The 22,400-nt window shown below is 42.0% G+C and overlaps 2 protein-coding genes across 4 annotated transcripts in view; one reads left to right on the top strand and one right to left on the bottom strand.

Annotated features, from left to right (window-relative positions):
- The window catches only part of txndc16 (thioredoxin domain containing 16), a 22,544-nt gene extending 16,775 nt beyond the window's left edge, over positions 1 to 5,769 (bottom strand). For 2 of the 3 annotated variants that reach the window (XM_080019117.1, XM_080019118.1), the window contains exons 1-4: positions 4,401 to 4,514; positions 4,007 to 4,169; positions 2,458 to 2,540; positions 1,845 to 1,918 (exon numbers count right to left, since the gene is read on the bottom strand). In XM_080019117.1, coding sequence (XP_079875243.1) covers positions 1,845 to 1,918; positions 2,458 to 2,540; positions 4,007 to 4,169; positions 4,401 to 4,412 — 332 coding nt within the window. In that variant the 5' untranslated portion in view covers positions 4,413 to 4,514. Of the gene's footprint in view, positions 1 to 1,844; positions 1,919 to 2,457; positions 2,541 to 4,006; positions 4,170 to 4,400; positions 4,515 to 5,648 lie in introns of those variants that run through there. The other variant, XM_080019119.1, reaches the window with a different exon arrangement.
- gpr137c (G protein-coupled receptor 137c) lies at positions 5,608 to 19,018 on the top strand (the record flags this gene model as incomplete). The annotated part of the gene is made up of 8 exons (XM_080023883.1): positions 5,608 to 5,985; positions 9,486 to 9,535; positions 10,952 to 11,059; positions 11,984 to 12,122; positions 12,360 to 12,509; positions 17,163 to 17,288; positions 17,892 to 18,016; positions 18,629 to 19,018. The coding sequence occupies 8 exons, from the start codon at positions 5,608 to 5,610 to the stop codon at positions 18,909 to 18,911; spliced, it is 1,359 nt and encodes a 452-aa protein (XP_079880009.1). The 3' UTR covers positions 18,912 to 19,018.
- Between the last annotated feature and the right edge of the window lie 3,382 nt (positions 19,019 to 22,400).

Genomic DNA, 22,400 nt, shown 5'->3' on the forward strand with positions numbered 1-22,400 from the left:
TTATAGATGTTTTATACTGCTAATGGAAATACCACAAATATAAACACCACATATAAACAAATCGATCTTGTCTAGCTGCCATTGTGAACGTAAATTGAAAATGTATTGCCAGAATGTTTTTTGCCATTTTCTGCGGTCAGCAAAGCCGGGAAAAATGGCAAACCTGGAGAAAAGGGCGAACAAAATTACAAAAAATTAACATTTAAGAATTTCAGTGTCTCAACTCCAACTGGAGTAACAACCACAATCACTCAACCTGCTAATTTGGACAATCACTTGTACTTCAATTTAGCATGTGCTAGGGAAATAGAATAGAAAACAAAGGGCAAATAAACAATTTCAATGTGAAATTATTATTATTTAAAAGTTATTGTTTGTCCATTTTGTATTCGATGCTGCCGAGTTTGAAAAATGTATGATTTATTTATTTTACTTTTTTATATACTTTATAATGTTTATATATTTTATTTTTTTATATATACACACACTTTGTATATTTACTTAATTCTTATTGTATTTTAGATTTACTTTATTATTAGGGGTCCAGCCTGTAACCACACAGCAGTGACAGAGTAAAACATCAACAACATCACGCATCTGTCTTGTCTATCTTCTTTTCACTGCAACTCTGCATCGAGATTTATGGAATTATCACTTTAAAAAGTAACACCGGCATCAAAACGGTATTTCACTATCATTGGTAAATTTTGCAATTGACCCGCCATTCACATGCAAGCCGAACCGTGGAAGGTGATCTGTAGGGACCACAGATCAACCATGTTCCGTAACACCATTATTCATTTATAAATGTGCAGGTTCTGGTTCAGAATGTCCATTGGCACCATGTCCAGTGTGCGGTGTAGACTGTCTCTCTATAGTGGTTAGAGACTACAAACTAGCCGTTTGCGTGTCAATTTATGTACCTTTTACCTGGTAAATGTCTGCTGATCTGTTCCATTTATATTTTATTTCTTTGGCCCCCATTACTTTGCCAGAATCATGAAAAATACGGGGGAAAAAAAAAAGTAGTCCACAAAAACTTGTGACCACGTCAAGTCCACTCGAATGTACAAGTCAGTGACGCGTTCACGAGACGGCGAGGCGTCGGAAAAATAGAAACAGCGATATGGTAATTACTCACAGGAATACCACAACGCTTTTCTTATTTCATGGAAACATAACAAATTGAAAATGTAATTCAAGGAAAAAAGTCACCACTAAAATTACTGGGTGACGCAGTGTCACCCAGGAATGATCATAGTTCTTAAAACACCGTCCTTCAGGAATATTTAAACTGAACGGCAGAGAAACATACAGACGTAAGTCAAGATGTTTGTAACTTGTGATGCATTTCACAGAAACCAAAAAGCTGTAACACGTACATACCTCAAAGGAATAAACTGGACCACATGTATTGTTGCCTGCAGCTATATTTATTATTATTATTATTAGTAGTAGTAGTTTTATAGTTATTGTTATATTTTAGCATTATTAAAGATTCAGCAACATTTTTGTAATTTCTAAATAACTAATGTTGTGTTTTCTACAGGTTTATCCATAATTATTCAAGTGAATAATTCCAGCACTAATTTAGTTAATATTCACAAGATGTCCTTTGAGTGAGCGGTAAAAGTTTTGCTCACTAGCGCCACCTACAGGTAAGAATCTGATCGATTGGCTCTATGTAAATGAGTGAACCTAATGACATCATGAGTATCTGAAAAATAGACCATCTGACAGAAGTGGAACTAGGGGGCGCTTTTTCAACAAAAAGGAAAAAAGAAATATCAGCGTATACCTTTAATGTATAAGTATTTTTTGTCTGTCATGATTGCTTTCATTACCTGAAGAGATAAACTTTCTTCATTAACTTCTCTCCCGTGCAGAACTTGGCTATGTGCTCTCTGCTGCAGTTCACCTGGAAAACAGAGTATGGCATCGCATTGTTATTTATTTCTACCTCATAATTTTACTAAATGAAATGATTAAATGTGTTTATTATCTTCCTACGGGTTTATTGAAAACTCTGAGGAAGAAAACCCAGAAAACCCCTGAGAAAAAGAATATTGGCTGTTCAGACTGGAAAGTAAGTTGTTATCATTCACACTATACTGAGGGATGGAAATTCATCTGAAAATCTATTGATGCTATTTCATTGATTAGGTTAACAATAAAAAATTATTAATACACAGTCCTGTAAAATACTTGATTCTGACTGGTCAAAAGCATCAATGAGCGGTCAGTTATTTTTTTTAATAATGACCGCTGATATGTTGATAATGACAGTTGCCTTGGGCAACCACTTCTCGGGGTTTATTTTACAGTCCCTCATTTCACTCAGCCTGGAGTTGTTCTTGCAACACTAACAAGTGGTGCCACTTCTTGAAACTACAATGGAAGCCTACCCAGAGACTAATGCAGATATTGTCATCAGCATCCCCAAAAGCCCTTGGTTACCTTGGCAACAGATATCCCATAATCGTGCAGAGCCTCGGCAGACTTCTCCAACTGGACCAGGAAGCGAGAGATTGCAGGAGAGACTGAAGACAAAAAAAGAGAAGGACAGATAATGAAGAAAGAGTCATACAGTAAGTCCCTTAACTTCATATGATAATATGCAATGTGTATATCACAGAAACAACTGGGAATATTTTGGTACTTACATTTTTTATTTTCTAAACATCCATGGGCTCCAAGTTACAAAGAAATAAAGCATTGTGCCTTTCATTGGGTTCAGTAATAATTATATAAAAGAAACTTTCAATTCAACATATAGTAAGTACCAAAAAAAAATTATGACTAATGGTAATGACTTTCTACACATTTTCCAGGTATTTTAATACTTTTTATTTATTTATTTTTAAGTTAAGTACTTTAAGCGATGCAAGGCCTGCGTGTGGACCTCCGCCTTCTCTCCCTCCCTCTATTAACCATTGACCCAAGCAGGGCTGTGTTTATCGCTGGTAAACTGATGCAAACTAAAGCTGGACTGTGAAACATACTGTCTCTGCCAATATCAAAGGACAAGTCCAAAAATGTGTCCTTCAAATCAAAAGATACAAGAATCGTACCCTCGATCCCCTCCCTATTTTTCTAATCTCCTTGTCCATTAAATAGCTAGAGAGTCACTAAGGGAGGGGCGGGTCTCTCTGGGAGGAAGGCTTTTAATCTAACACAACAGCTTAGATGTGGGCTGTTTTTGGCAACATTATTTAGAAAGGAGTGAATACATTACCAACAAACTGCCTGATCACAGTTAAGAGATAGGTTCGGCATTTTTCCAACACAGGCCGCATCAAAATGTTGGTTTCCATCATTTACAGCTGTTCATAGCACAACCTTGGTGAACTCTTGAACTGCTGCGGTTTTTCACTGTGCAGCCCAATGGGGGAAAATGTTTAAGGCTTAAAAAAACATGTTAAATCTAATTTTAGAAAATGTGAACCTGACAATATAAATATATTTTGCACACCGTGCATTTTATCTGTTCCCCCCTCTGGGTTTTATCGACCAATGTGTACTTCTGCAAATCAGCTATAACGTAAGAGACTAGGAACAGGAAGTTGCGCTGCTTCCTACTGTAAACAAAGTAAAAGATTTGATAAGCTCAACGTTAAAAGTTAGTAGTTCCAATATCAAATGTGATATTAACGTTGTCCAAAATGTGTTCAGAAGAAGCCACCTGAGAAGGCGTGTGTGAGGAGCTGCGGCAGAGTGGTGCGTTTCTCATTAGTCAAGCGTTCCCCAATGTTGTACCGTGAACATTTCAACAAGGTTGAAAGAAAATAGCGCAAATGAGCTTTGACAATGGACCACATGGTGGCGTTCGAGAAGGACTTTAACTTGGCGGTGACCTTTTCTCATCCACAGAAACACGGACGGCCGTGACGCGGGGGAGGTAAGTGGCGTGTCCCTGTGACACCCTGGCTGCATAAAGAGCAAAGGGCGCATTGGTTCCGCTCTTCTTTGTCATTTAATCAAAGTCCGTGCGGTGTGAATAACTCACCCTGATGGCCAAAGTAAACAAAGAGAGGTTTCCCAGAGTTCAGCTTCTCCCCGAAGCCCTCGGCGGCGTCTCCACTCTGACCCGCTGCCGCAGAGCACCGTCCCGGGTTCATCCACAGCAGAAGAACGGCGACACGGGGCCACGCCATGGCGAGGAACAGCGTCTTGATGGGAGACATACGATTTTTTTTTTTGTAAAAACGTTCATTTTATTTTAAGGGAAATGAATATTGTACCTTAAACTTTTTTTTTTAAATTTCATTTTATTTTGAAAAACAAACCAAAACCCTGCAAATCGTAATTGTACATAGTTTTCATACCGTAATAAACTTGTTTTATTCAACACATTTTTTTAAATAAAACAGGACATCTTAATTGTTAAATATATATCATACCTGAGTAAACATTTTTTTTTTTTAATTTAGGAAAAAAACTGAAGAAATATTCCGGAATAACTTGGGGCGGGAAATGACTTGCTCCGGAGGAAAACAAATAAAAATTGACTCCTATTATTTCCCTTGTTATTGTTATTATTATTATTATTATTATTATTATTATTATTTACACGAAAAACAGCCTGAATGAATCCCGCGCCGTTACTCATTTGGAGTTGAATAAACACTGGTTAGCCAATTCTGTTTTGTTTCGTTTTTTTTCGCTCGCTGTATGACGTCACGGTGGCCGACGCAACAGCACGTCGTTTAATTTACAACGACGCAGTTCTGATAAATCGCAAGAGGCGAGCGAGACGTTTGAACGGCTGCACGGCAAGTCCGCGCAATGTTTCACTTCCGGGTACATCGCCTCACATGGCGTAAAACGCTCCAATCGAACTCAAAGGATTCCGTGACGGGGTCCATTGACCCAATCACACGAAAGGGCGGGCGGGTCTTATGCGGCTGACATCATCGCGAACCGATCCGGAGACAGCTCTCTGGAGGCCGGGCGGCCGTTCAGCCAATCAGCCGTCGCTTTGGCGCGAGTGGGCGTGGACATGTGGGCTCGGCAGCGCGCACCGCGGAAGCTGCGCCGACATTGCGGCTCAAGTGCATCCGTCGCTACGCGACGAACAGCCGGCGTCAGATCCAAAATGGCGTCGAAAGCGCACCCAGTTTCCATTTTATTTGCGAGCGAGTGGGCGGATCGCAAACGGCATCACAGCTGATCTTGAGGTTTTTTTTTTTGTTTTTTTCCTCTCCCAAGTTGTTTTTTTGCAGAGGGCAGCTTTGCAGAGATTCCGAATGGTTCGTTCTCCCGTCGCAGGACACCCATCCTTGTTTGTCCTGTCGGTGCTTTTTAAGATCTCCCAACTTGAGCCAATTCGGACCCAAGCATCTTTCTACTTCACTTTGCACGACCATCATAATAATAGCAGCAGTAGTAATAATAATAATAATAACCCCGAAGTGTTTGCCGCAGCAATTGCACAGGACTACCACCGGATTTCTTCTTGATCAACAGTGGAATAAACAGGACTCCTATTCCAACTTTGCTCCACGCTGGATCCGTCTTTTTAATCGCTGTGTTATCTGATTTGTTTTGTTTTATGCATGCCGATCGCATCCACGGCTCCCCCCCTCCACCACCACCTCGCTGACCAGGATGTTTTCGCCCGAAAACGAGGTCAATGCCAAATTGTTTACCTCCGTCCCGGAGTCCCAGCCCCGGGTGTCGGTCTCCCCGGCGCTGGAGCTCGGTCTCACCGCCGTCTACACCGCGCTCTACCTGCTCCTCTTCGCCTTCGTGTACGTGCAGCTGTGGCTCATCCTGCACTACGGCCACAAGCGCTTCAGCTACCAGAGCGTCTTCCTGTTCCTGTGCCTACTGTGGGCTGCCCTGCGGGCCACCCTGTTCTGCTTCTACTTCAGGAACCAGCCGCAGGCCGGCCGCCTGCAGCCGCTACCCCGCTGGCTGCTCTACTGCTGCCCGGTGTGCCTGCAGTTCTTCACGCTGTGTGTCCTCAACCTCTACTTCGCACAGGTAAACACAACGGCGGTGTGTGTGTGTGTGTGTGTGTGTGTGTGTGTGTGTGTGTGTGTGTGTGTGTGTGTGTGTGTGTGTGTGTGTGTGTTTTCTACTAGTTTCATTACCTGAAGAGATAAACTTTTTAAATAAACTATTTCATTCATGCCACTTGCTGCCTAAAATATCCCACCCCTTGACAGGTGCCATCGGAAAGAGATAAGCAATGTTATTCACTTCCCCTGTCTTGTCCCTTCCCCAGATAGATAGATAGATAGATAGATAGATAGATAGATACTTTATTCATCCCTGTCGGGAAGTTGCAGTCCCAGCAGCTCACACCAAAACAATAGGCAAAAATAACAATAAAGCAATGCAATGACAAAAATATAATAAAGAAAAAGCAATATATGCAAAAAAGAAAATATATACAACAGTTTACTGTACACAATACGGTGACAGCATACACAACATAGTGATAAACAAGTGACAACCAAATATAGCAGGAAAAGAAAATCAATAGAAAACAAATGATAATATTAGTCTCAGTATTATTTATATATATACACACCTATAAGCCACCAAGTTACAACCACCTAGTGGTACCTGGTGGATAGAACCATCCTGGTGCCATCTTTTCCACAGGTAAACAGTGCACCCGCACCCAGCCATCCACATGATGTAGAAGAAAATGTGATTCATCAGACCAGGCCACCTTCTTCTATTGCTCTATGCTCCAGTTCTGATGCACACATGCCCATTGTAGGCGCTTTTGGTGGTGGACAGTGGTCAGCATGGGCACTGGGACCGGTCTGCAATTACACAGCCCCATACGCAGCAAACTGCGATGCACTGTGTGTTCTAACACCTTTCTTTTAGAGCCAGCATCAATCATTGTCCTTCCTTGGACCACTGTTGGTAGGTACTAACCACTGCATACCTGGAACACCCCCAAGACCTGCCGTTTTGGAGAGGCTCTGACCCAGTTGTCTAGCCATCACTATTTGGTCCTGGTCAAAGTTGCTCAGATACTGACGCTTGCCCATTTTTTCTTCTTCCAACACATCAACTTCAAGAACGGACTGTTCACTTGCTGCCTAATATATCCCACCCCTTTATAGATGCCATTGGAACGAGATGTGCAATGTTATTCACTTTGCGTGTGTGTCCGTCCGTGTGTGTGTGTCCGTGTGTGTCTATTTCTATTTTTAATCATTTACATTTCCCTGGCATCATTAATGGCGTAAAAGAGATTATGAGGGGAAAAAAAAGTTTACATTGTATTTGAATAACAGGACCAGGGGGAATGTCACAGGTTTACAGTGATCATATTTTTTTGAGGATTTTTCAAGCACTGAAACACAAAAGGGGCTATTTTCAAGGAATTCCAGTACTTACATTTCGGACGACTAAATTCTATTCTATCTATTTACCTATCGGATGTTTTTAATCATTATTTGTGTAATACATAATAATATTATAATTATAATTAATATTCTAATATTAATAATATATAATTTATGCTATTTATTTTAAATAATACAAATGTAATCATGTTTTTATTATTGTTACATTTTTATAATTTAAAAAATATATCGATTTTTATGAATTTTTATTTTGCCGTTGGATAAAAATCATCTGTCCTCGACAAAAATCCTCACCTGACCTTAAAGAGAGTATGTACAATTTTGTTTTATGTAAAATTTCAAAAATTGAGCCTTTGATTTTTGACCAAGCCATGAGTTTTGATGCTCATATTAGGACACTGACACAATCATGTTTCTTTCACCTGAGAAACATAGCCAAACGTAGGTCCGTTGTGTCGAGAGCCGAAATAGAGACGCTCATTCACGCAATACAATGTAATTCTCTTTTTACCTGCCTTAATAAATCTTCCCTGGACCGTTTACAAACCGTCCAAAATGCTGCTGCTCGCCTTCTCTGCAACAGCTTCCTGTTCATTTTAGAATACATTTTAAAACCTGGGTGCTTACTTATAGAGCCCAACATGGCCAGGCTTCACATTATATTATGACGAGCCGATGTCTTACGTCCTCCGAGCACGGTGGTGAAGTGTCCCTCAGACATGTTTTAAGGCTCGTGGAGATCGTGCTTTTCAGTCGGCGGCACCTAAGCTTTGGAAGAGTCTCCCAATGAATCTGAGGTCTCTGGACTCTGTGGACTCTTTTAAAAAGCAGTTAAAAACCCATCTGTTCAGACAGGCTTTGTGTGTCTGTCTCCTTTTGTGTGTTCTATCTTGATTTTCTTTTTTTTCTAAATTGGGTTGTATTTACTTGTGTGAGTTTATCTGTATTTATCTTAGATTTTATTTATTTGATTGTGAAGCAATTTGTGACTGGTGTCTGTGAATGCTGCAATATAATTAAACTTTACTTTAGGGGCCAGTCGAAGATTTCCTCCAAACCTCTTTTGAAAAATCGGGAAAACACCTTCACCGTATAAAGCCCAAGTGGTGATTAAACATCATGTCGCTGTGACAGCATGGTGTGTGTGTGTGTGTGTTTTGATGAGTCAGGCCTGAGCGCTGTCATGTGATTTTACATCAGTGTGTCAAGTTTTTAATTCTATTTTCTGTCTCCTTGAACTACATTTTTTTCACACTTTTTCACATTTTTTTCAAAAATGTGTGAATTGTAATTGACAAAAAAACAGATAATAAACTGTATACCTGAAATATAAATACATTTTATGCAAATAAATACATTCTACAAATAACCTAGAGAATAAAGGATTAAGAAAGATTGGCAATATACAATGAACCTAAAAATAAGCAATTACAAGCAAAAAAATGAAAACAAAATAAAAAATGTGGAAATAGAAAAGAAACCCAAGAATTGACAGAAAAACACAATAAAATGAAGATTCAAGATTCAAGATGTTTATTCATCACATACATATGCATCCTTTGATACATATATGCAGTGAAATGTAATGCAATGCGGTGATAACACACAAGTAGTGTGTGTTATCACCGCAAAGTAGTGTAAGAATTAGGGCTCAAAGTGCAAAGTAAAGCTTATTATTCAGAACAAGACAGTGTTTTTAGCCAGGATTTGAGTCTCAGACCGGAGGTGATTGTTAATTTTTTTATAATCTTTTGTTTGATTTATCTGATTTAAATGATCTGAAGTTATATATTAATATTTCACAACATATAAATTCCCACGCACAATAATTGTAAAGGTTGGGCCAAATATTGAGCCATTGTCAATTGTGTTTTTCTCATGATATTAATCACAATTTGATTCACGCTATTAAGTGTAATCTGAATTAAATGGTTGTTCATTTTCTGAAAAGGTCTTATCGTTATCACCCTTTACTTGAATACAACCCCAAGAAGTTTATTTTTCCACCTATTTTTGGCTTCTTGAAGGATGTAGGGAACATCCCATGTCTATAAGTCCATGCATGAATGTAATCACACTTGCTGTGTAATATCTCTTTATTATATGATACAATGCTAAATATAATATCTCCATGTCTGTGGCTCTTTACAGGTGATGTTTAAGGCCAAAGCAAAATATTCCCCTGAACTCAACAAGTACAAGTAAGTTGATGAAATGACGTTCGTTCAAACGTACGTCTGTTAGTTATTATTTGGGATTCAAGCCTGTATGATGAAACCCTGTGGTTTTTGTAAAATTCCCCATTCCATTGTTCTTCAGAAAGGTTTGCGCAATTTCCCGTGAGATGGTCAATGATAGAGGCATGAAATTTGGCACATGCAGCTCTTGCCAATCGCTCACAAACAAATTATCCAGATTGGCCAGACGGTGGCGCTATCATTAAAAGTTACATTTTTTTCCAGTTAAAAACTCAACTCCGACACCGTCAGTCCGAATTTCACAAAAACTTGGTCTGTACATCCAGGCAAATGCGCTCGACAAAAAAGTCAAAGTAAACCACTGAGCGCCGCCTAATGAGATTTTCCGCCATTTGGAATTTTCTTCAGAGTTTCTGATCAACAATGACCACCTCATCAAGATGGCGCCGCCACGCACAGGCGTATAAACCCTTGCGCAAGTTGACCGAGTTGCACAGGTCATGTGATGGCTCTGCAGTCTACCAGGCCGCTACGAGTGAACTTCTGCACTCATAAACTATACCGGAGGAGATAGTCAGGACTCCGGGCTCTCCGTGGAGTGTTGTCACTTTCAGCTGGGTGAAATTTGCTTTTGTTTTACATCTGATTGCGATTATCCATGCGTGGCAAAGTAAATAATCCGTAGGCGGGGGTAGGCAAGCTATTTATTTATTTATTTATTTATTTATTTATTTATTGCAAAAACCCTGCAGGTGTAATGTAACTGACCTTCCTGTTCGGATGTAATTTATATATAGCCTTAAAAAGACGAAGAAAGTCCTATTTTGATTCAAGGATTTGTACGTTTGAGTTCATTTATTCATATTTTTATCAAATAAATTATTATTGTGAAGGCAGTTTTCTGTTGATTTACAAAGTGCCATAAAATAATTCTGTTCCCCAAAATGGACTAATAATGGTGATAAATAATCTTGATCACAATATTGATTTAAAATAATCGTGATTATCATTTCAGCCACAATCATGCAGCCCTACTTCAGAATGCTAACCGCCGTTAGTTACGGCGTAGGAAACCCACCCACAGCTACGAACACCACCCGATCATAGAATAACACTGTAACCAGGCCAGAACAAATGAACTGTTGCAGTCACAAAACACACCGAAACAGAGAGCCAAAGCACATTCGTTCATTGAACTTTAAAGAAGGGTCGACTACCCTGGACCCCACGTGTTGCTGCCTCCAGCTATATTTATAGTTGTTATTGTAGCATTGTTTGCATCAAACGTCAGAAGAGCAACTTGATTATTCGGAGGATATTTTTGATCCATTGATTGTACAATTATGAGGAAAAGGCGAGTGGATTTGTACCAAAGGGAGGTGGTGCCTACTCCATCTCTCTTGTCCCCTCCCCAAACAGGATTCCCCTGCGCCTGGCCTTCCTGTGCCTGAGTGTTTTCTTCCTGGTGGTGAATTTAACCTGCGCCCTGCTCATCCAGGGAGCCCTGCAGCGCTCCGAACCAGCAAGGTAAACAGAGGGAAGAAAGTCATTTAAAAACAAAAAGAAAAACCTTCGACTTGAGTCTCTCAATAATGTAGGTCATGTGTGTCTAAGACCGTGTTTCCAAACCTTATATCTTCCATGGCAAACTTTTTTTCAGAATGAAATAACCCCACAGCACCACAGCACTTTCTTGTTAACCACTAAAAATGTCACTCACCCATAGAACTGTGCTTATTGTTCCTATGGTCTCATTGTTAGTGATGTGCGACTGGCAGACGATTCGGTCGTAGTGAACACTTCGGCTCAGTGACTCCGGAGTCACTGACAAAACAGTTGGCGAGCGACTGAATCTTCGCCACAAACTGAAAAATAGTCACGAAGAGACTAAATTAAATTCCAAGGCTAACGGTACAAAGGCATGCGGCGTAATGTGCGCGACTGAATGTGCCGGATTTATACCTTGCATTCCACCAAAAACTAACGATCGTGACAGAATGACGTGATTCCATTCACAGACTCTCGTTCACGGTTCAGGAGAGTCCTCCCGCCCTCGCTCACCGCGCGTTACACCAACTGAACCGAACAAACCAAGAGTCCGAAAATTGTAACGACTGTTTTTACTGAGCAACTCGTCAAGAACCAAATCTCAAAAAAGGAGTCGAACCTTCCCGTCACTACTAATAGTTTACACTTTCGGAGTGAAGCTCGTTCTGACACGGAGCTGCTGTTCTGCCGGAACTGACGAATTCAATGGATTAGTGCAGCCTTACAATTTTGATCTGGCAACACGAGCTGGTGACCATTTTTGAAGTATTTGAAGTAGAATTTGAAACATTTCCACGGTACGCGAGTGGTTGAAATACACTGACCGAAGAAGCCGTCCTCTAACTCCTCCTTCAATCTTCTCTTTGTCCGCCTGCCTTTCCCCCACATGTCCCCCCCCCGCAGCGAGGGAGGTATTCGACATGCAGTCCTGGCCCGGGTCCTTATCAACGACAGCCTGTTTGTGCTGTGCGCCATTTCACTGGCCTTCTGCGTCTTCAAGATCGCCAAGATGTCCTCCGCCAATGTCTACCTCGAGTCCAAGGTAACGGGCAGATAGTCTCTCTAATAATTTAGGGAAAATTTAACTTGGGTTTTTTTTTTTTTTTTTTTTTTTTCTTTTTTTTTTCAGTTGTTTCTTTTCTAACCTTGAATACATTCAAGGTTCTCTCATTTGATGAATGGGCCACATTTGTTTAAATTACACTTGGGACGTAGCCCTTGAATATACCTTGTTTTCCTTTGACTTGGACCACCATCAAACCCCCTCCTCCGTTCTCAGGGCACGTCGGTGCGCCAGGCCACCGCCATCGGGGCCGTGGTAATCCTGCTCTTCACCTCCAGGGCCTGCTACAACCTGGTGGTGGTGGCGCTGGCCCCCCAGGATCGGCCCAGCCCCTTCAGCTACGGCTGGTACAGCGTCCCCGACCAGGTAGGGGTTCGGTTAAGGTCTAGTCGTTGCTCACCAGTGATGAGAAGTTCGGCTCTTTTTGGAGATTCGACTTTTTACTCGCGCCGCGGTAAAAAGATTTAGCAAAATTTTTCTGACGCTTTCTTCGCGCTTGAGTTCTACCCAAGTAAAGCTGTTAAAGTGGCCGGTTTTAAGTATCAAAAGTCAGAGATGGGGACTCGAGTCATTGTGACTTGGACTCGAGTCGCTGTTTTGATGACTTGCAACTTGACTTGGCAGAAAATAAATGACCCGAGATGCCGCTCGGAAGTTAGAGACTTGCGACTGGACCTGACACGCGATCACTCGAATGACTTGTTTGTGTTCACTTTCACTCACCGCAACCTCGAACCAAAACGTGATTGGCAAACAAAAAAGGGTCATTTGTGTGGTGTCTGTTGCCCCCCTCACCTTGTGCTGCCACGGCTCGGTGGCAGACGGACAGATGTTGCAGCAATCCATGAATGTTGCGTCGTGCGAGATTTCCCTCTGGGACCCAAGTTGGTGTTTAGACGGTTGTAAACGAGGGACAGTGTTTTTCATTTTTTTCTCTTCCATGTTAAGCTCTGTGCGCCGTGACTGGTCCGCGAAGCGCCACGCTCCTCCATGTTTACTTGGATAAGAGGGACTTGGTCACATGTCTGTTAAAAGTAAAGAAACTCCTTCCTTGTATTTCATAGTTGCTGAAAGATTGGTAATACAATAACCTTAAGATTAGGAAAATATCATATAATATAAAAAAATACAATAAACAAAAAAGTACTGAAGTTACTTCCACACTCCCATTCTCCTAGGACATATCTTACTCAGATGTTTTTTAAGGAAGCCATTTCCCCCAGTAGATAAATAAGGGTTTCAATCTAGTGAATCGCCCACAGTCAAATCCAAACCAGTGTAGAATCTGACCATCATGCCTAGAATGCCACGGGTTTTCTGGACATGCAGATGGACACACAAAGATTTAATCTTCAACTTAAGATCTTGGATGAACACCTTTAAGCGTAGGCATCGGTTCATGCTGTGTTACCAATTCAATGTGTGTTTCAGCTGTAATAGATAGAGAATAATGTATTTTAATGCTCGGGTGTTTTAACAAGTTTATACGTCGTATAATCAATAGAGTGTGTGTGTGTGTGTGTGTGTGTGTGTGTGTGTGTGTGTGTGTGTGTGTGTGTGTGTGTGTGTGTGTGTGTGTGTGTGTGTGTGTGTGTGTGTGTGTGTGTGTGTGTGTGTGTGTGTGTGTGTGTGTGTGCGCACAATCCATCTTAGGAGATTTGGGGTTGCGATGCTTAGTGGAGTAAAGGGCTTTGTTTGTCTATAAATAACCATCGGTGTGTGTGCCTTTCATCTGTACAAATGTGTTCATATATGTGCGTGTGTGTGTTGACCTACATCAGGGCTCAGCCTTTTGTGTGTGCGTGTGCGTGTGTGTGTGTGTGTGTGTGTGTGTGTCAACCCCCTCTATTGCGGGGGGGGAGAGAAAATCTATGTTTATATTTGCTGCAAGTGACTTATGTTGCCGGTTGGGGATTAATACAGTTGTATTGTCAGTTGGATTTACAAAGTCCAAAAAGTGTAAAAATGTTACATAATGCAGTGTTAGTGTCTATTTCTCAAACAGTTGTGGACTTTAGACACTCTGTTTGTGATCAAGTCCAGGCTGCAGGTCGAAATGCAAAAATCTGTTTGTTTTCTAAGTCTCTTTTTTTTTTTTTTTTTTTTTCCCTATGTACCCCCCTGTGAGTCATTCAGCTCAGGCTGTTTTCCAAAGCGCTTTGGAATAAATTATTGTCAAGTATATTTTAAACTGATTGTATATCACAAAGCCTTTGATAGGAACGAGGGAAATTGACAGTTACCAAGCGAGATTCGGAAGTACAAGTTTCAAGTGTCGTTAGGTTTGTGTTTAAAATGGCTCTTGGGATTTGCTACGGGCCACAATAAACCTTTGGCTCTGACCTTGAGGTAACCCTGTAACATATCGAGGACAAAGCAAGTTAAAGGTTAAAGAGCTCACTGTTTAATTGAAATAAAACACCCTAGAAGAGCCGGGAGGTGGGCCAAACAGAACAAAAAAAGGAGAAGGCCCTAATCCTGAGATCGCATTGGAGCCATTGAATCCAGTGACCTACCAAAACGGAGAAAATAACTAAAGAAACAAATAAAGTTGTGAAAACTGGACTATCAGACCAACTAGACCAAGACCAATCCTTCATATAGAGGTGGAGGAGTTTGGGGTGTATCCTTAAGAGATGGGTAGCTCCCTGCATTGTCCCAGGATCTGCAAAAAGGTGAAGTCTGGACGTGGACAAACTTGTTGGTACCCTTTGACGACAAAAGAACCAACAATATTCTCTGAAATAACTTGAAACTCACAAAAGTTATTGGCATCCATCAATGTTTATTCCATGTTTAATAGAAATCAGACTTTGCTTTTGATTTTTGATTCAACAGAATATTTTACATAATAAAACAAATTAAAATGTCATGGACAAAAATGATGGGACCCTTAACCTAATATTTTGTTGCACAACCTTTAGAGACAGTAACTGCAATGAAGTGATTTCTGCAGCTCTCACTCTTCCTGAGCAAACTGCTCCAGCTGTCTTAGGTGTGAAGGGTGCCTTCTCCAGACTGCATGTTTCAGCTCTTTCCATAGATGCTTGATAGGATTCAGGTCAAGGCTCATAGAAGGCCACTTCAGAATAGTCCAATGTTTTGTTCTTATCTAAGCTTGGGTGCTTTTAGTTGTGTGTTTTGGGTCATTATCCTGTTGGAGGACCCATGACCTGCGACTGAGACAGAGCTTTCTGACACTGGGCAGCATGTTTTGCTCCAGAATGTCTTGATAGTCTTAAGATCTTTATTGTGCCCTGCACAGATTAAAGGCACCCCGTGCCAGACGCAGCAAAGCAGCCCCAAAATATAACCGAGCCTCCTCCATGTTTCACAGTAGGTATGGTGTTCATTTCTTTGAAAGCTTAATTTTTTCGTCTGTGAACATACTGTAGAGCTGATGTGACTTGCCAAAAAGCTCCAGTCTTGACTCATCTGTCCAAAGGACATTCTCCCAGAAGCATTGTGGCTTGTCAATATGCATTTTAGCCAATTTCAGTTTGACTTTTCTATGTTTTTCTTTCAAAAGTGGAGTCCTCCTGGGTCTTCTTCCATGGAGCCAAATGACACTCAAAAAGCGACGAATGGTGCCATCACACCATCTTGGTGTACCTTGACCTTGGAGTTCAGCTTGGACCTCTTTGGAAGTTGTCCTTGGCTCTTTTTCTACCATTCACACTATCCTTCTGTTCAATCTGGGGTCAATTTTCCTCTTGTGGCCGCGTCCAGGGAGGTTGGCTACAGTCCCATGGACCTTAAACTTCTTAATAATATTTGCAACTGTAGTCACAGGAACATCAAGCTGCTTGGAGATGGTCTTATAGCCTCTACCTTCAACATGATGGCTATAATTTTCTCCCTGTTCTCTTCAGACGACTCTCTCCAATATACCAAACAGCAGAGTGACTATTTTTCTCCATTTAAATAGGCTGAATGACTGATTATGAGATTGAAGACATGTGTGATACCAATTATAGAAAACAGTTAGTTTAAATATCACTATCATCCAATTATTTATCATATTTTCTAAGGGGTAACAACAAATCTGTCCAGGCCATTTTTGAATATAATTTATCCCTTTAGCAATAATTGATCTCTTTTCACAGTTTCTTTGCTTTACTCTATGACATACCAAATGCCTGCAGGTATACATGAGAAACTTGCTTTTAATTTCATCACTTTTCAGGAGGAATGAAGCATTGTTTCATGTTTCATGTTTTTACAATCATTCATTTCATTGTTTCCGACACATTTGTCCACGTGTGTGTGTGTGTGTGTGTGTGTGTGTGTGTGTGTGTGTGTGTGTGTGTGTGTGTGTGTGTGTGTGTGCGTGTGTGTGTGTGTGTGTGTGTGTGTGTGTGTGTGTGTGTGTGTGTGTGTGTGTGTGTGTGTGTGAACCCCCTCTACTTGGGGGGGAAAAAAATAAAATCGACATCTATTTTTGCTGCCAGTGACTTATCATGTTGCCCGTTGGGGATTAATACAGTTATATCGTCAGGAATGAAGCCTTTGGCTCTAACCTTGAGGTAACCCTGTAACATATTGAGGACACCAAAGCAAGTTAAAGAGCTCACTCTTGAACCGAAAAAAAAAAAAATACACACTAGAAGAGTCGGGAGGTCTGGCCAAACAACAAAAAAACGAGAATGCCTTAGCTCCAACATCGCATTGGAGCCGTTGAATCCAGTGCTTCCCCCCTAAACTACCAAAACGGAGGAAATAACTCAAGTAACAAATAAAGTCATGAAAACTGGACTATCAGACCAACTAGAGCAAGACCAATCCTTCATATAGGGGTGGAGGAGTTTGGGGTGTATCCTTAAGAGATGGGTAGCTCCCTGCATTGGCCCAGGATCTGCAGGATCTGCAAAAAGGTGAAGTCGGTGATCGGTGGTTTGAGTGGTGGACGGACTGTCGTGGTGGCGTGACGAGGTGTTTCTCTGTATATGTGTGTGTGTGTGTGTGTGTGTGTGTGTGTGTGTGTGTGTGTGTGTGTGTGTCTGTCTGTCTGTCGTGCAGGCTGACGTGCAGGAGATCAGCGGCGAGACCTACATTGTGTTTGGAATCATTCTGTTCTTCTGGGAGCTCCTGCCTACAAGCTTAGTGGTGGTCTTCTTCAGAGTGCAGCGGCCAAATCAGAACCTGGTGCGTATCCCGGCCGGCGGTATCGGATTCGTAAAGCCGATTAGATCGGATCTTCTTGACGTGAAAGAACCTTGTCTTTGAGTTTGATATCCCCTCCTTTCTAAACAACGTTGACAAAATGGCTCCGCCCAAGGTTTTTGAGCATGGCAATGTCCAGTGTCTCTTTTTAGTTTTGAAATGACAATTACAAATGTCATACAAATTGTCATCCGGAGTTGGTTGTGAAGTTATGCGCAAAATATGTCAGCTGTAAAAGAGTGATGTGGGAGTTTTCAAAGCATCATGAGCCGACGAAAGTACGAGTCATAGCCTAGTAACGTACGCCAAAGCACATGGCCTATGCATTGCAACCACAAGCTCTGATCGTACGAACTCGACGTGCGCTCCTACGTTCCTGTGGAGGTAATACAGTTGACTCCCACCAGGGGGCAGTGGGGGACAAATCTGATCCGGTTCGTAGAAGGACAAACCAAGTTGAAACCGCTGTACTATTATCAATATACTGCAGAAGCAAATTGGAGAACCACATTCTTTTGAATGAGTTGAGAAACAAGCCTTTTAAAACCCATTGGCTCTAATCGCAATCTCCCTGTCGACTTTCAGACGCCGGGCGGGATGATAAACAGCCACAGCTTCACCTCCCGGGCCTATTTCTTTGACAACCCGCGGAGGTACGACAGCGACGACGACCTCTCCAGGAGCATCAACAGTCGTGCGGACCGGGCGAGGTGAGTCCTCGCGAACACACGTGCACGCGAGCGACGTTAGCCCAGTTCCTTGATTTGGGGCAAACTTCAAGGAGGTACCGGGAGCTCCTTGCTCAGCATGGGATTTCCCAAGGACTTTTGGTTAGTTGTCGTTGGCAGTTTCTGCGGCCTGCTGCACTAGAGTATACCTCAGGCTTTCTTAAGGTTACCATGGTAGCCATCGGCCAGGGTTGCAGAGGTTTTAGTTCACCGCTCTGCTTACGTGCCGATGTTTAGACACGCCAAAGTTTTTCCCCGGCTATGGCACGCTGTGGATTCATGGACACAATCAGATTTAGATTTCATTTTCGTAACCTTCTGTCCGACGGCTTAGTCATACAAACCTAGCCAGCTCGATAGAGCTGCCGCAATTGATTTTGACGAAATAGCAACCCGAAAATAAACCCTTCCTGAAAAGGCACCGAGGCGATCCGAGCAGAGTAGGTGTCCTCTTTGTATTATGTATCAAATAATACTGAGTGTTCAGTGTTTGACTGTCTACCTCCTTCACTCTCCATTCATCTTTCTTCTTCTGTCCCCTTCCACCGCCCCTCCGCCCTGCCTCAAACCTTCCTCCCTCTTCCTCTCCATCAGCCTCCTCTCCACCACCCCTCAGACGGGCCCCCCCGGCTGGTACGGCTCGGTCCAGCGCCACGGGAGCCTGACGGGCCCCGCCGCCGCCGCCGCCGTCATCCACCCGGGCGCCTCCTCCACGGCCCCGCTGCTCTTCGCTTACACCGGCGCGCAGAGCCACCACCACAACTTCTACTCCACGCCGCAGAACAACAACGCCTGCCGCCACCAGGGAACCTACTACTCCACGCCGCAGAACTACTACCGCGGATCCCAGACCTACTTCTGCACCCCGCAGAACTAGGAGGCGCCAGCGGGTCAGGGTGGCGGTTTTAAGTCAACAGACGAGCCAGGAAACGTGAAACCGGCCTTCTCCGAAGACGCTTTTTGGCGCCGGTGTCATCCGTGGCTGTCCTTGCCCTTCTGCATGCCCCGTGTGTTCGTAACGTGTCCCCTTTTTAGTCCAGTGAGGCCAGATCTCGCCCATTTCAAGCTGCTTCACCGGCACGGTACGCACGGTGGCGGCGTGTGCGGATGGTTTTTCCCCTGCGACCGTGGCATTGCAAACGGCAAACACCAAATCTTTCGAGGCGAAGCCGAAAGATTTATTTTTCCCGAAAGCTCCCGATTGCCTCTATAAGTATGGATGGACCTTCGGGAGTTTTTCGAGAAAATCTTGACTTTGACCTGAAGGTCATATGCACATGTGGTGGCCTTGGCATCTTAAGCTAGAAGATGGAGAAGAGGAAGAAGACGAAGACGAAAGCCCAAAGACACAACGCTTTAAAGCTCCAATCCAGCATTTTAAAGAATGGACGAAGGAGACTGCCCGTGGGTTGGGGTTCGGGCTTTTCATACCATGAAAGCTTTCTTGTAAGTCTGCTGGTTTGGTTGGAGCCAAGACGTTGAAGGTTCAATGGTCACCATAATGGGTTTTTTGGGGGGTTTTTTGGGACGGATCGGAAGCTCCATACTTTGGGATCCGTGCCAAAAAAAACCCCCTCTATCCCTGGTAAACCTCTTCCTCCCTACCTAGGGGTTGGACCACGCTACTTATGGTTATTGTTAAGTTAAGTTATTGATGTCAGTGTTCCTTTAAATCCAGCGCTAACTCTCTATACGCTCGACATCTAGGAAGTCAAGACCGTGTAACCGTGAAGCGTGTAAAGGAAAAAAAGAAAAAACGTAACTGGAGGACAGTAAAGAAAAAGACTAAAAACATAACTGGAGGACAGTAAAGAAAAAGACTAAAAACATAACTGGAGGACAGGACATTTAAAAAGTGTGTGTGTGTGATTGGGGAAATTTGTGAGGCAACATTTTGCACTTAGGAAATCTTTAGACTTCACATGGTGGGGGACAAAAGAGAACTGTTTTGAATGTAGAACTCTCTCTTCCTTATGTGGACGCGTACGTTTCTCCCTCCCTCTTTGTCTTCTCTACAGAAGTTGGTTTTGGAAAGGTCATTTCATCGTGCCATCGAGTCATATCCAGTGGTTTCATTCCTTAAGACGTGTTTTGCACAGTGTGATGGATGGAAAGAGGTTGGATGGTCGTCTGAGTAAGCACTAATCAGTTGGCTCCATGTTAATCACTTTCTCATCGTGTGTGTGTGTGTGTGTCTGTGTGTGTGTGTGTGTGTGTGTGTGTGTGTGTGTGTGTGTGTGTGTGTGAATATATTGTTACAAATTGTGAAGTTGTTTTATTTTTTAATTTTAATCACATACCTTTTCCTTTCATCCTTGATTTTTAATTTGGTATTTTTACAATTTATGGAGATTTTCTTGCTTGTTCTGTTTTTTTTTGTTTTTTTTGGCTCTCTCATTATTAACATTAATTAATGTTTTATGAGTTTAAGTCTTCCATGAAGTTTAAAAAAAAATAAAAATAAAGTGTATTTTACTCACATAAAATAAAAAAGAATTCCGCCTCACATTCCTCAAGCTTCGTGGCTGAGCTATATGAAATTTGTAATTTTTTTTTATTCATCCGGCGTCAAATGGACATATAGCCGCTTTAGTCGTTAGAAAAACATTTTAGATTTCCCTGACGATTTACATTACATTTATTTAATTATTTTTGTATTTTCTCTAATGACCTTTTTTTAAAAAGGCAAACGATATGGTTAAACTATCTAAAAATTGTGTAAAATTTTATGACTTTAATGTAATGAATTCTGACTTCATTCTCTGATTTCTGACTTAACTCTTTTTTTTTCCCCCAGTAGATAATTTTTAGGCAGGTTTCTTACCATAATGTTCCAAGTAAAAAGATAAAATAAAATTAAAAGTAAACAGACAATATTGAAAAATCAAGGGGGATGTGTAGATTATGTGCTGAATGATCCGTCTGAAACTCAAATTTGACGGCGGCCATGTTCCTTTGACCGTAAATAGGATTTATAATCATTTGGAACTTAAAGTCAGATTTGAGTTTTTGGGTCCATTTTCACACCCACTCCTGGAAGTCAAATTTCCTTTTTTTTTTCTTTTTTTTTTCTTCTTTTTTTCAGCTCTTTAATTTAATTTGTGTAACAAAACTGTACATTTGCTCTGACTTCTGTAAGATGGCAACAATAGTAGTTTTTAATTAATTCCATTTGTTGATTTCATCTGTGGCCCTAATGAATGTAACCCCATCGTGCTATAGATCCCTAATGATGTATGCAAGGCAAGCACTACCATGTTTAAATAAAGGCCTCCTGCACTGTCTGCTTTGGACAAAAAGCACATTTGATGACCATTTCTGAGTCCATTTTACAATAAGGATGTTGTTGTTTATTTATTTTATTCTGCCATTGATACGCAGAAGAAGCCTCTGGAAACAAACAGATGAATTGTCAAATATTGCGAAAGAACCTTTTGGGGTATTTGACATCTGATCGGCCAGGTAAAACAATCAAATTATGTAAAATGTTGTTGGATTCCCTTATCCGTTGGAGGGATGGTAGAAGGAGCTGGACTAGAGGTAGAGCAGAGTGGAGTAGAGGTAGAGTGGAGTAAAAGGAGGTAGAAAAGTGGTGGGGTAGAAGTAAGAAGAGAAGAGGTGGAGTAGAAGGAAAGAAGAGTGGAGGTACAGTAGAATCGGGAGGATGTAGAGGGAGGTAGAGTAGCTGGGAGTAGAGGTAGAGTAGAGGGAGGTAGTGTAGAGTAGGGAGGATATAGAGGTAGAGTAGAGGGAAGGAGAGGTAGAGGGAGGTAGAGTACAGTACAGTAGGGAGGATGTAGAGGCAGGTAGAGTAGAGGTAGAGTAGCACTTTCAGCATGGACTGTGACGACGACCTCACGGGACCGGTGTGAGTCAAGTGGAATCAGGATTTGCCAAATCCCGGGTTGTTCCGACGGGAGGATCACTCCCCGACAGACAACACAGGACTCCAGACTGAAACAGCTCCTACGCATACGGCCAACGACCCGAAAAACACGTAAACGCTCAAACCAAAAGGTCCGAAAGGCCCCCGGGTTTCTTAACTTCTCCTGGTCACGAGGAACTAACGGCTAAACAAGGTTATTTCCACCGCTGACGTGGCACGATGTCAAGTCAGGAGGCCAGAGCGGCCGAGGGGGAAAAAGTACCTTTCTCACAACCAAGGCAGGGCCACTCACAAGAGCAGTAGTTTCAACAAACGGGAGAAACCAACTCAAAAACGTATTTTTTGGTGCATCAGCAGTTCAACCGGGCAAACGCTTAGGCCTTTTAAAAAAAGAAAAACATTTCACTATGCTGAGATTAAAATGGCAGGAGTTTCACCCCCCCTCCCTTTTATTTTTTTTTTTGGTTGTTTTTTTTAAGA

Source organism: Zeus faber (genome assembly GCF_960531495.2).
Source record: "Zeus faber genome assembly, chromosome: 2".
Classification (NCBI taxonomy): Eukaryota; Metazoa; Chordata; class Actinopteri; order Zeiformes; family Zeidae; genus Zeus; species Zeus faber.